Source organism: Melitaea cinxia, chromosome 14 (genome assembly GCF_905220565.1).
Source record: "Melitaea cinxia chromosome 14, ilMelCinx1.1, whole genome shotgun sequence".
In the NCBI taxonomy this organism is placed as follows: Eukaryota; Metazoa; Arthropoda; class Insecta; order Lepidoptera; family Nymphalidae; genus Melitaea; species Melitaea cinxia.
Window position 1 is genome coordinate 11,561,276 of NC_059407.1, and position 13,665 is coordinate 11,574,940.

The 13,665-nt window shown below is 32.2% G+C and overlaps 2 protein-coding genes across 2 annotated transcripts; one reads left to right on the top strand and one right to left on the bottom strand.

Annotated features, from left to right (window-relative positions):
• Positions 1-275: 275 nt before the first annotated feature.
• On the top strand, positions 276-1,856 carry LOC123659406. The gene is made up of 4 exons (XM_045594622.1): positions 276-357; positions 567-1,030; positions 1,154-1,328; positions 1,551-1,856. Exons 1-4 carry the CDS (start codon positions 276-278, stop codon positions 1,787-1,789), a joined length of 960 nt encoding a protein of 319 aa, XP_045450578.1. The 3' UTR covers positions 1,790-1,856.
• Positions 1,857-3,370: 1,514 nt separating this feature from the next.
• Positions 3,371-7,476, bottom strand: LOC123660007 (methyltransferase-like protein 22). The gene is made up of 5 exons (XM_045595149.1): positions 7,283-7,476; positions 6,991-7,101; positions 5,593-5,784; positions 4,808-4,975; positions 3,371-3,693 (listed from the first exon to the last, which is right to left on the bottom strand). The coding sequence occupies exons 1-5, from the start codon at positions 7,359-7,361 to the stop codon at positions 3,407-3,409; spliced, it is 837 nt and encodes a 278-aa protein (XP_045451105.1). The 5' UTR covers positions 7,362-7,476; the 3' UTR covers positions 3,371-3,406.
• Between the last annotated feature and the right edge of the window lie 6,189 nt (positions 7,477-13,665).

Below are 13,665 nucleotides of genomic sequence, written 5' to 3' on the forward strand. Positions count from 1 at the left end.
GCTTGAAAGCAGTATTATTTAGGTGTGATCTTCTGTAAGGTTTTTGCATTCAGCCATTTCAATATTGAAATCCACTCACCAGATTTTGTTAAAACATTACTCATCACAACCATAAACTGTTAAACAATATACCAAAAAGGTAATCTGACGTAGATCACTAACAATATTTAAGCGTTAGTAAGTAAAATTATCAAAATTAGAATTGTCAACGATAACAATAAAAATAAAAATGGAAAGCCATTTGACAAATAGAAACTGAAATTTATTGTTAAAAAATGTCACATTCGAAGAATGTTCTCAAAATACCTAATAAAAGTAAAATAGAAACACAAAAAACCGCAGACGATGAATGTACAGGTAAACTTATAACAAAGAATTTTATAAACTTATCATAACATATCGTCACCGAATATTTTAATTTTAGGGGAATCAAATTGTGATCGAACCGAAAGTAGTTCTTATGCTGGTAAGCCTGTATCTTGTGTTCGAGGATACACTAAATATCTTTTACAATAATATTTTTAATTCCACCAAAACCATTACGTAACATCGCATTATTATTTTAGTGACGGTGACAAAGAAATTGTCTGGGTCATCTGATGAATCAAATCTATGTGGCGGTCAGAAATCATTTATCAGTATTCACTCCACCGATCAGCTCTGCCAAGTGCCAGGAACACAAAACACGGCTAATATAGACGAATGCAATGTGGAAGTACTCAGTCTTAACGAAGTATTTCCTTCTACTTCCGAAGAAAGTCTCTCCAACGATGAATCACCTGTTCGTAGAAAGAGACATAATAAAAAACGAACACAAAAAAAGTCAGCAGAAGACGCAGCCAAGTCAACTTATCTGCCAACCAATAGTAAATCGTCTACTACACCTAATCGGCAGAAGGAAACTCTGGAATCTCAACCTTCTGTACATTCAGACATTGATATCCCTAAAAATACATTGTATGTAACTGGCAGTAACCCTGGCGAGCCTAAAATGTCATACCAAGATCCACCTAAGAAAATGTCGAAAACTGTTAGTATTAAAGCGGAGACTGTAATTTTTGTTTATTAATCTGAGACTGTAATTATATTTCTCCGTCGTGAATTAATTTAGAATCGTTAGATATTTAAAAAGAAATGTAATATTATGTTTTAGATGAAAAAGTTTTTAAGAAATATAGATAAACACAAAAGTGAGCAGATGAGTAAAGTGAATGAGAAGGCTATTAGTAAACTGACTACTATGCGTGGAATTCTCAAAGACGGACGTTGCGTACCAGAATGTACAGGAGATTCATCACTTCAAGGTTCAGAGAACCAAGAGAACACGGGTTAGTAAACATTTTGCCGCTTCGACGGTACAATTATTTGTTAGACAATTTCAGTAATTGTTTTTCAATAGGGAGGTTATTAAGCAGATTAAATGTACCAAAATGTTTAATTTAAGGTTTAAACTTCGTTTAACAATAATATAGTAATACTCGATTAAATCTTGTTCCTCTTTAATTTTATCTTCCATTTCGTATTTCATAACAAATATCCATTGTTTTTAGAGGATTTATCTCTAGCCTTTACCATGGATTTCGGGCCGCAGATTAGTTATACAAAACAAAACCCGGATAAGAACGTTTCATTCAACACACAAGTCGTAATCATTCACTTCACTGGCGATCTATGCGTCGGGCAGAGCATTGAGACTCTGAGTAAAGAAAAAGACCAACAAGCCAGGAATTCTGAGTTAAGAAAAACTTTTTTAACTAAATATAATGAGCTTTGGCCCACCCAAAAATAATATTTAAACGTCTTCAAGCATATAGGAATAAGGATGAGAACTGATGAGCTTATTAACAATATTAATAAGTTATTGGCAAATATTGTTGACTATTTATTTATTTATTGGTACGTCGAAATTATAAAATAGTTTTGTTAAAGTTTTATTTATTTCATTACGGAATATTAAGATTATATTTTATTAAAAACACAATACTCTACAATCTTTTATTTTTATGTATATCAAGTAACAATCATTAAAAAGCTAAACGGAGAAAAACGCAAGATTTGATTTCAAATTTCGTCAAAAAATTGCTAGATATTTTATTTTTCTGTTACCACAAAATTTTACATAAATTTTGCACGAGCACTAGTTGAATTGAAGTATCTGCATCAGTTTAGAAACGGAGTCGCACTTTGTTAGATAACAACCTGGGAGTGAACTCTCAATAGCTCTATAGTGGTTTAAAATCTATCTTTCTATAACCAATCGTTGCTATAAACTCTAGATAACAATATGATTGACCTAATTTTCCTGAATATCTTAATTATCGAAGTTAACATCTCTTTAACCGGAACAAGTTTTCTGAGTCCGCGTTAAAAACGGTCGTTGCTCAGGGCTCAATTTTAGGGGCCTTTTTTCATAATTATATGTTATATTAATTTAAAAGATCTTACATTTAGGTCGAAAGATATTAATATTTAATTGCATTCTGTTCAATTCATACTTATCAAAGTTGGTAGGTAATAAAATGAAATGTAGGTAATTGTTTACGCTACAATGTTTCGATCGACGGTCTGAGGTCTGCCGAGTGCTGAGACTGTTGCTCCTCGCCGTGGTGATAAATTGGAAGAAGAGTAATTATATATATGTAAAGAAATAGATAAACTTTTCTTTGATTTGAATGTTACGTACTGGCCGTAAAGCAGTGCTGTCAATGAAAATGAAGAGATTTATAAATTGATGGATTGGGAAAAAGATAATATTGCGGTTAAGACTAAACCTTATTTAATTTGTTTAGATTATTAAAAAAAGATTCATAAAGAAATTGACACTGTGAATAATAAACGTTAAATGTCGTTTTATAATGTACGGATCTTATTGACAATGGAATAAAACGATGTGTTGCTTTGTTTACAGAGCAACACATCGTTTTATTCCATTGTCAATAAGATCCGTAGATTATATATATGTTGTTCCTCGCCGCGGCATAGATTATACACTTATATACTGTCGCCGCGGTGTCAGATTGGGAGTGGTCTCGCCGTGGCTGCCACCTGTGTCGCCGGGCTCCCCCCCCCCCCCCGCACTCCACAGACCGCAGACCGTTGATCAAAACATATTTGTAGCGTAAACAGTAATGAAATGAAATATTTTTTTTACACATATAGCCAGTTTGCCAAATAAATAAACTACGTTTCAAACATAAAAAAAAAAACAAATATAAATAAAAGGTATGATGTGTAATGAATTAATTTTTATTTCATAACAAGGCCTCCTCTTCAAAATATTGCCGACGTTCTTTAATTTTTTAAATAATCTAGGAATCAGTTGATTATAAAACTTCTATTCTAACACTATTGATAAAATAAAACGACAGCCTTGCTTAGAAAAATTATAATATCACAGTAATTATTATCAACTTTTTTGTTTCGATGTTATCTTCCACAAAACTAAATCTTTGACACGATCGTAAGTGAAATATTTGGGAAAGTCGAGAGGTAGTTGTTCCAGCGTCAAATCTGTCTTCAACTTGTCCAATAATGTTAGGAATGTTTCATAGCAAGGCGCGACTGAGTCCATGTGTTCTATGGTGAAAACGTAACGCTTTTCTAACACCATATATAACGTCTTCGGTGGCTTCGTTTTGAGTAACTTCTGTACGGTAGATATGAATGCCGCTGTCACATCGTCGTCGTAGATCACTAGAAGATTTAATTTTATTTTTGAAGTAAAACGGCTTTACGTAAGCTTGACTTGGGGGATAAGCTGGTGAATGCGTGTCGAAAGCGTCACGAAAAGTGTGATCGGGCGATGCGAACGGAGCAACAGAGAGAGAGAGAGAGAGAGAGACGTGTGAGCACACATTTTCTTTCTCTTTCTCTCATCGCCAGTTACGTCTCGTATATCTAAGACACAGTGGAGGCCTATTGTGCAGAAGTTTTACTTCAGTCGTGTGGTCTAAAGTACACTCATTTTTAAATAAGATTTGTTATGTTTCTTACTCCTTCTATATGACCAAACTTCAGTTGTTTAATATTTCATCAGAGTTAAAGGACGAGGTTACCGTAAATGTTTGAAACAAAATAGATACAGTTAAATTTGGTATTGGAGTTGATTATAAAATGTATGTGTCTGGTTTAATTTTAGCAATTCTATTTTAAAATAGGATTGTTCTATGGTTTTTAACACGGATATTTTATAGCCTTTGTTAATTTTGGATTTTTACCATCAATAAGTACCTATATTTCCAAGAATATAACAATGATTTAAATTTTAATTTATGAACAAATACATTTATTTACATAATTAGCATAAAGTATAGACACAACTAAACTGTTAGTAATGCCACAAGAACAAGTATATATTTACATTCATTACAAGCAATAATAGACGCCGAGTTGGCGCAACGGTCACAGCACTAGTTTGTGGTTGTTGCGCTGGAGGTTGCGAGTTCGATCCCCGCACATGATAAACATTTGTATTGGCCATACAGAAATTTGCCTTTGTCTGGGGGTTTGTGCAGTCCTTGTGAGTCTCCCCACTGTGCCTCAGAGAGTACGTTAAGCCATCAGTCCCGGTTGTTATTATGAACACCTGATAGTGATTGTTACTCATAGTCGGAAATATATCTGCCAACTCGCATTGAAGCAGCGTGGTGGATTAAGCTCTAATCCTTATGGGGAAAAAGGCCTATGCCCAGCAGTGGGATATTACAGGCTGAAGGTAAAGCAATAGATTGTTCAATCTTTTGCAGATAATGCAAAGAAAACCTGCATACTTAGTTTTCCTTTTGTTCAAATGAAATTAAAAACATACCGTCAGCTGCTATTATGATATCAGTCCTTTTTATTTCATCCAGCAAAGCTCGATCCCAATCTATATTGGTAAAGTCTAGCGGCATCACTTTAAATTGTGATTTTATCAGCTTTGAATTATATTTTGCATTTAATTTAATAAGTTCTAAGATACCTCCTACATCTATATCTGAAATAAAATAAATATTTTAGACATTATTTTTATTACATTATAACTTAAGACCTTTTGAAATTAATTATAATTCATGGATATTGACTTGGACAGACTAAGTTTATATGCAGAAACACGATACACGCACAAACTATCTACATGAGAAATATAAATTATTATTATAAGCATTTAATCTATTCAAATCTACATAATTGTTATAAATTACCAAACCACAAAAAAATAGCTTAAATAAAGTTAAATATCGAATCTAGGAAACTATATCAAAATAATATGTACCAAAAAGAGAAAAAATTCCGTTTTTTTTTTTTAAATAAAAAATTAGCTATGTGCATAAAGTGAGAATCATTCCTACTTATTATTTTTGTGTATTTAATACATTTGACATAACCACGAAAGGAAATACGATAAAAATATACACAATATAAAAAAAAACAAGTGTGCTCTAGACCACACGACATAAGTAAAGCTTCTTTATCCATCTAACTTACAGATTACTCAACTTCCGTTCGCCTCGCCCGACCACACTTTTTGTAACGTTCTCGTCACGCATTCACCAGCTTAATCCCCAAGTTAAGCGTACGTAAAGAAGTTTTGCTTCAATAAATAGTACACACCTGTACAAATAATTTTCTTAGCATATATGGCAGCTACGAAACTCGATATACCAGTGCCTGCGCCGAGTTCCATTACAGTCTTCCCTGATAGGGCTCCAGTATGACCCAGGTGTATTAACAGATCTCCGAGCAAGAATGCCCCACGCCACACTTGCAGCCCAACCAATGATATCTTAGTTTTTGAACTGTGTTCTGTGATAATTAAAAAAAAAATGTTAATTTTATAGTCTTAATACATTGGAATCGAACCCCAAAGCTTAAGCAGAAATTACAATCACTGATAACTACGCCAATCGTAAAGATAAATTACGAAATAGTTAATTAATTTTGAAAACATAAAAAGTAGAAATAGTTCCTTTGATCAACCTAAAGGTACTGCATACCTAAACTTCTTAGTTTTTATAACTATTCTAGCAAAATGGTGACGAAAGATCGATTAACAACGGCGGTCGCGAGTTCGATCCAGGCATTGATTTAATATTAAATTAAATTTTTGGTAGAGACATTTTTCGGGATTTAAACATTGACAGTCCATTACAATTTTACGGGGTACCCAACTGTGTCTCATGAATCTCAAACGAATGATTTATATGTTTGTTTTGTTTTGTTGTGGGCTCGGTTTTCCGCATTTAGAAACAAAATGATGAATGAATATTTGTATATAATATAAAGATTTTACTTAAATATATAGCAAGTTATGTCACTAACAAAATTATGCATAAACATGCGTTGAAACAATGTTATCTGCGAAATTTCAATTTTTTTTTATCTTTACAGCAATCATATACAGGAACACTAATATGTACCAAAGTAATTTTAATTAAAATTGATAGAAGCTAGTCGTTACCCATCTCCTTACCCAACTTAGCTTTGTTGTAAATAATGAAAAAGCTTTAGATATTTGATATAGATAACGAATTCCTTGAAGAACCACATAATTATACTAATATATGGTGAGAGATTTAGTACAAAAGTGATTCATAATTGTTTATAAGAATTAAGTTTGTTTTATTACTGTGAAATTAGGAACTAAATTTTCCAATGTCTCTTCTTTAGTTTTGTCTTCTTTACATTTTTGAATATCATATCAAATATTGACCGCTCCAGCGGGTTCGAATCCCGCTGGAGCGGTCAATATTTGATATGATATTCAAAAATGTTTAGAATTCCTAATGTGTGGGTACACAAAAATAAAATCGTACATATTGTCTTCTTTAGTTTCATACAAAAATTGCTTTCTAGAAAATTAGATGAAGAAGGAGAAATTATGGAGGAAAACATATTTCAATACGAATAATAGCCACCCATTCCAACATTTATCTTAATGCCTCTCTTAAATCAGAAAACAGTGAGTGTTAGGTAGGATTACAAAATTAAATACAAGAGAAATACACTTACCTATTTTGATAACTTCTTTCTGTGGCCTTTCTATATCCAAATCATCATCTTTGTCAAACTTACAGTTACTGCTTTCTTTGGGTAATAAAAAGGGAAACTCGGATATGACATCTGAAATTAAAGAAAAATGTTTTTATTAAAAATGCATTGACCAAATTAACTATGTAATGAAACAAAATTTTAAGATTTTATATGTGGCTATTTTTACTATCAAATTCTATATTATATTATTATTATAATTTAATGTATTTGGTACATAGAATAAAGTAGTTTTTAAAAATAGTATTCTTACTTCCAGCTTTGCTCGGTTTTGTATCTGTTTTGTAATTAAACTCTTCATATATTTCTGATGTAACAGTGTGTTCCGGCATCTGGAAATCAATTTATAAAAAATAAGTGTAATTTTCAATATAAGTCCCTTCAATACTTTTTACAATGAGTTTCACTATGAAGTAGTTATGCTACCAATGAAGATCATTTCATAACTGAACTTTGGATGTGCTCAAGAATAAAAATTGGATAGTTTCCAAATTTTATATTTCTAAAATACTAATCAGTCTAGTGACATGAAGGCCATTATGTGATATTGATTGGAGTCGCTCACGTTATAAAAAAGATTTTCCTTTTATTTATTATTTGATTCGATTTGAATACTTTTTATTTTGAATTTAGTGGACTTATGCTGTATGTAGACTATAGTATATGATGCTCACTATTTTATGCCAAAAAAAATATATGATACTGAACAAATTGGGTAATTATTATACGAAAATTATTGAACAAAAAAAAAACCTAAAAACAAATTACCTTAGTTATAATAGGTAACCCTTAAGAGGTATATAACATGTTTAAACTTTTATCATTTATCCCTATTTAAATATTTTAAAACTATTTTTTATGATTTACTATGTAGGCACATAACAGTAATAGTACCATTTTATTGTTTTTTTTTTTTAAACAAATGTTTAATTTAAAAATTGACCTTTAGAACAAACAACAAAATATTGAGTTTTATTACACGTAAAATAAATCAATCATGCGGGAAGTATGAAATAAAGTCCTATTTGTTTTTATTAAAAACATAATTCATCAGTGGAAATAAATGACTTAATTTTTAATAAAACATTATGTAAAGTTTGGTAATGTTATTTGAAAAATCAAAATATACAAAAAGACAAAAATGTTACAAATGACATTAAGTCGGTATTGCCAATTGCACCAAACGTCTAAAGAACAATGGCAGCTTTCTATACAACGTTTTACCTGATATCCATTTGCGGCGTCTTGAAATAAAAAAATGCTAAAGCGATACGAATAACATAGCAGAAGCTTAATCAGAAATATTTTTTTTATTAGAAAGCCACAAAAAAAAGATATTAACGTTTTTACTTTATAATTTGAGGTTAGGTATCTGTCACTAATTATTGTAGATCGACTATAAAAATTGAAAAATAAAAAGTAAACGATATAGGTACTGTATGAATAACGTTTTTAGTTTCATTATCATGGTTGAACAAAAGATACACATCTAATAAAACAAGTAGGTACCCATAGCAATTGCAGACTTACATAGGTTACATTACAAATTAATAGTCTTATTAGTCTTCTTTGTAAATATGTAAAAATGTGTGTCAGAGATAGATAGTTAAGTACTCCTGCATTCCGTGCACCCGACGACGTAACATCACATAATTTCACTACTATTTATTTATTTATTTATTTATGCAAAATATATCTTCTCTGTTGTTACTTATTTATTTATTTTGCTCCATTTTACATGTTTATTTATAATATTTGTTATATACATGTACGGATATGTATATGTGTGTATGTGTATTATATGTTTATGTGTGTGTGTATGTGTATGTATGTGTGTGTGGTGTATGTATGCGTATATAATTATATTGCTAGAAGAAAGGAATGATACTTGTCGCGCTAGTCAAAACAGGGGTATCACTGAAAATCAGCGTTGGTTTTTGTTTTTTATGAAAGCCAACACCAAGCTGAGTGATATACCTTTTTGGGGCACAGCACTTAGCCGCAGGCGGTATTATTTGGTCATATAATCACACATTTTCACATTTCTTGTTTATTCGTCTTTTTTTTTTTCATAACTTCTTTGGAATTTTTTATGTACATTTTTTTTTACTTTTTTTTTTTTTTTTTGATGTTATAGTTTTTTGTAGTCTATATTACTGGTCATGTAAATTTCTTTTTTCTATATGTAGTTATTGATTAATTATTATTATGTCTATTTAAGTGTGTCTTTTTTTGTGTAAAAACTGTCTGCGTTTTTGAGTGATGCTCCGAATAAACATGTTTCTTTCTTTCTTTCTTTCTTTACTTACAATACGAACTATTTTAATCGAAGTTTTTCTCTGGTTAAAATAATTATTATGGTTATCATGTATATATAGGTACTTATTAGTAAAAATAAAACAACATTTTAAGATTACATTTTATTCTTCATCATATAGGTCTCTTACGACTATCTCGTCGAGAAAGTCTGCTGGTGCAGATATTATGTTTGTTTCGTGCCTGGCCCATTCTAGGTACCACACGACTGTCATTACGTGTGCGCAACAACCTACAGTACGCCGACCAACTAAACAATTGCAACAATATTCCACTATAGTCGATCTGCTACAATTATTGTTTTCGATTAGTATATAAACATAATATTGTTTCCTGGAAACGTGTCGCAATTTTATTTTTCCTCTTATTAAAGTCGTTTCTCCAGTTCCCCTTAAGTTATATACAGAGGTATCAATTCTTTCGCTACAGACTTCAATTCTATACCCGCCATGAAAACGTATGTGCTCCCCATAATAGGAGCGAGCTTGACGAATTTGGTAGGTTCCCATGGCGAATAATATGAGATCTCTATATTCAAGACGGGGAAATAATATAACATTGTTTCGGTCAGCTGTGAGACTCCGGAAGTTGGCTGATCTGCGGTTCATGTTTTCTACTTCTACCATATTTGCTACATTGTTTTCTAACCTCATTTTTTCAATTATTATATTTAATATTTCATTGGCATACTCATCACTCATTTCTAAATAATGAAGACAGCGTAATTTCAGCGTCTGATGTTGTAGCTTTGTATGGGCCAAAGCAGTCAACAATATAGCCATCACAAGTTACAATTAAAAATATCTTTAATAAGTTTCTGTATTTATGAAGAGAGTAACTATCTTTTTGAAACATGTAATTACTACTCTTGTTAGTGTAAATATAGGTACCATCACAGATCACTATGACATTATTACTATTGCCATATATGCCCTTTGGTATAACCAGATTATGGCCTAGTAATTGTTCCCTAGAAATATAATTAATACCTAGATGTCTTGGTACATAATCATGCACAAGTACTTCCCGAACTTTGTCCATTAATACCTCTAAACTACGACGTGGCTTTTGCACTAAAGTGGCTATCCTTTCATCAGACTCTCCTGTTCTCAGTTTTAAAAGCAAAGTCACAAGACCTAGCCACCCGCTTTTAATTTCTGAAATTCTTGGTACTTCCTCTAATATTAAATAAAAGTTTTCTTTAGATAGCCCCACCCAATATTCAAATATCTGGTCATCCATTTCTTGTAAATTTTCAAAGTCTAGTGTAGGATTAAATGCATTTACAAATGAAAATATGTGTTGAACATGCTCAACATTAAATATGTTAATGCTATTCTCTGATTCGTACAGACTATCCCATGAATTTCTAAATAAATGAATGCTACAGATTCGGGCTAGTTTTGGAACATAATATTTATGGTTACTTAATATTACAGATCTTAATTTGTCTGAAACACTGTGCAAAGTACCAATATTATTGCAGTCAGGAAAGAGGCAATGGTTACCAGTATTGGCCGCTCTCCTGTAATCTGGTAATACCATAGTTCCAGACTCTATATTCTGAGTACCTGATGCCCTGACAATATCTTGGTCATGTGGATTTCCATGAGATTGGTGGTCTTCCAAAGATATACCTGCTTCAGGTATAGAGATATACTCTGCAACAGTAGGCTCATTAGGTAGGTTACTATGTGAGGCATTATCGTCTCCATGTTGTATGGCTCCTTCCACTCTTAATTCTTCAACACGATTCATACGTAGGACCTCTCTTTTGATTCGCAACCAACAGACATGGCATACTTTGTCTGAAGTTGTTACCTAGAAGTAGTATAAGAAATGTTAATGATTTTAGCAAATAATGATGTAACATTTATGAAAATAATGCAGTTAAATTGATAAAATAATATATGATTTGATCGACTCTGACAATATCCAAAGAGAGAAAGAAAGTAGGATATTTTTTTGAAAGCAAACTATACATATTTTACGTATCCTAGACAAACAATATTATAAATATTCATAAATTACACAAAATGCACTTTGCATCGGTATATAGTATGTATATAATTTTCTTATAAAGCAAATAAGAAAACTCAATCCAAACATTGAGCATAACAGTGCAGATCGGCAGAATTGGCGGGTATGGGGACACTTTGACTGGTTGAATCTTACTAAATTTCTATAAAGAGCGAATGAATGTTTTTTCCAATTGGTGTCTAATTTTGTACTAAATGTATTAAAATATGGCTGTAAACTATTTTTAGCTCCATTTTTGTCATACAAGGTTTCAAAACGAGTTAGTCATCTGGGGTTGAATTCAAACCCGCGGTAAACTGCGGACTTGCAGAAACAATATTTGTGGTGTGAATTCAACCCCGCGGGAGACTACAGAGTACAAAACTTGTAAGATCGTGACATATGATATGCGTAGAAAAATAATCTGGGGTTGAATTCAACTTCCCGGTAGACAAGTCATTAATAATTTAAGTCAATAAATAACTTTGAAAGTAGTAAATTGCAATGGACCACAGAGTAAATTAAGACAAATAGAATTAAAAAAATTAATCCAACTAGGCAACCAATCACAGTCAAACACACGATCGACGCTGCAAAAAGCGCGGGAACTTTGAAGTGAAAAGGCGGTCTTTTTTTTTTCAAAAATATTTTATTTATTTTATAATTCATTCACTGGAGTTTTTTATAAATAAATACTTATAAATTAATCAAGAGATGGGGAGAAGTAAGAAAAGGAAAAAGAAGGAGGAAGATAACGCTGAGGACGACTCGTTGAGCTCCGACTCCGAGTCCATAAAATCTGTTGAGCTAACAGACGCCGAAAGGTATGCCCCGTTTCGGGTAGCCGATTACGTGCGGCACTACCCTGAGAACGGGGGTAATTTTGACTATATTGTATTCCTGGAGAGTACAGAGGCTGACAAGCCAATCGGAACAAGAGACATGATGACACTCGCTAATAGCATAAAAAAATATAATAAAGGCGTGAAACAACTAAAACGCATTAATAAAAGTAAAGTTGGAGTTATCTTTGATAGACCTGCTTTTGCTAACGCGGTCTTAGGCAACAAAAAATATCTTGATGGGTACAAACTTAAAGCTTCCCTTCCGGCTGCCGCTACAGAGGTCACTGGGGTAATTTCTCATGTGCCTATAGAATTATCCAATAAAGAAATATATTCAGCTCTAACTAGCACGAAAAATATTATATCTATACGTAGATTTATGCGACGTGTAAGAGAAAATGGAGAAATAAAATTAATCCCCACAAAAACAATTTCTATAACCTTTTCCTGTCCCAATTTACCAGATAGTGTGGACCTCAACAGCTGGCGGTTCGAAGTACGGCAGTACATCCCGCCAGTAAAGCAGTGTCTAAAGTGTTTAAGATATGGTCATATTGCAAAATTCTGTAAAAATTCACAAAGATGCAGCATTTGTGGCGAAGGTCACAATTTTAAAGATTGTCAGACTCCTTATACTGCAGCCAGTTGCTGTCACTGCTCTGGCAATCACATTGCCATATCCCCTGCATGCCCTGTTAAAAAAGAAAAAATCCAGCTTAACAGAGATAAATTTCAGAAAAAAAGCTTTGTTGATGTTTTAAACAGCTCTCACTTTCCATCATTAAACAAAACTGATCAGTTCTTATCTCTTTTAAATTCCGAAATAATACTCAAATCTATTACAGAAGCTTTAGTAAAACTTATAACACTAAACAAAAATAATGAAATACCTATCTCTTCCCAAAATATTAAAAATGTCCTGCAAGATACATTAAAAAAGGTTACTAATAAATAATTTGTACTTTATGGATACTTTAAATATTGTGCAATGGAATGCTCAGAGTATTCTACACAATCAACATATTTTTAATTATTTCCTTTTGGACAAAAATATTCACATTGCGTTAATTTGTGAGACTTGGTTAAAGCCTTGTCAAAAATTTAAGATACGTCATTACAATGTAATTCGTCTTGATTCAGGAAACACCCACAATGGCGTAGCCATATTAATACATAGCTCTATTTCTTATTCTAAAATTGATACTTTTTATGATGACTCCATTCAAAATGTTGTTGTTCGTATAAAATACTCTAGCAACAAAGAACTTACTATCATAAGCTTTTACAGTCCAACTAATTGCAATCCTGCTTTTTCTAAATCTAAACTAGACAGGTTAATTAAAAGTTTACCAGAACCAATCTTCCTAGCAGGAGATTTTAATGGCCTAAACTCAGCCTGGGGCTGTTCTACTTCTAATTGTCGAGGCAAAGACATTTTAGAGTCTATCAATAACAA

Coding starts and splice junctions, on each gene's coding strand:
- LOC123659406 (XM_045594622.1), top strand. CDS start 276: ATGTCACATTCGAAGAATGTTCTCAAAATACCTAATAAAAGTAAAATA. Junction 358..566: donor CGCAGACGATGAATGTACAG/GTAAACTTATAA, acceptor TTATTATTTTAG/TGACGGTGACAAAGAAATTG. Junction 1,031..1,153: donor CTAAGAAAATGTCGAAAACT/GTTAGTATTAAA, acceptor ATTATGTTTTAG/ATGAAAAAGTTTTTAAGAAA.
- LOC123660007 (XM_045595149.1), bottom strand. CDS start 7,361: ATGCCGGAACACACTGTTACATCAGAAATATATGAAGAGTTTAATTAC. Junction 7,102..7,282: donor AAAACCGAGCAAAGCTGGAA/GTAAGAATACTA, acceptor CTTTAATTTCAG/ATGTCATATCCGAGTTTCCC. Junction 4,976..5,592: donor TAAGAAAATTATTTGTACAG/GTGTGTACTATT, acceptor ATTTTATTTCAG/ATATAGATGTAGGAGGTATC.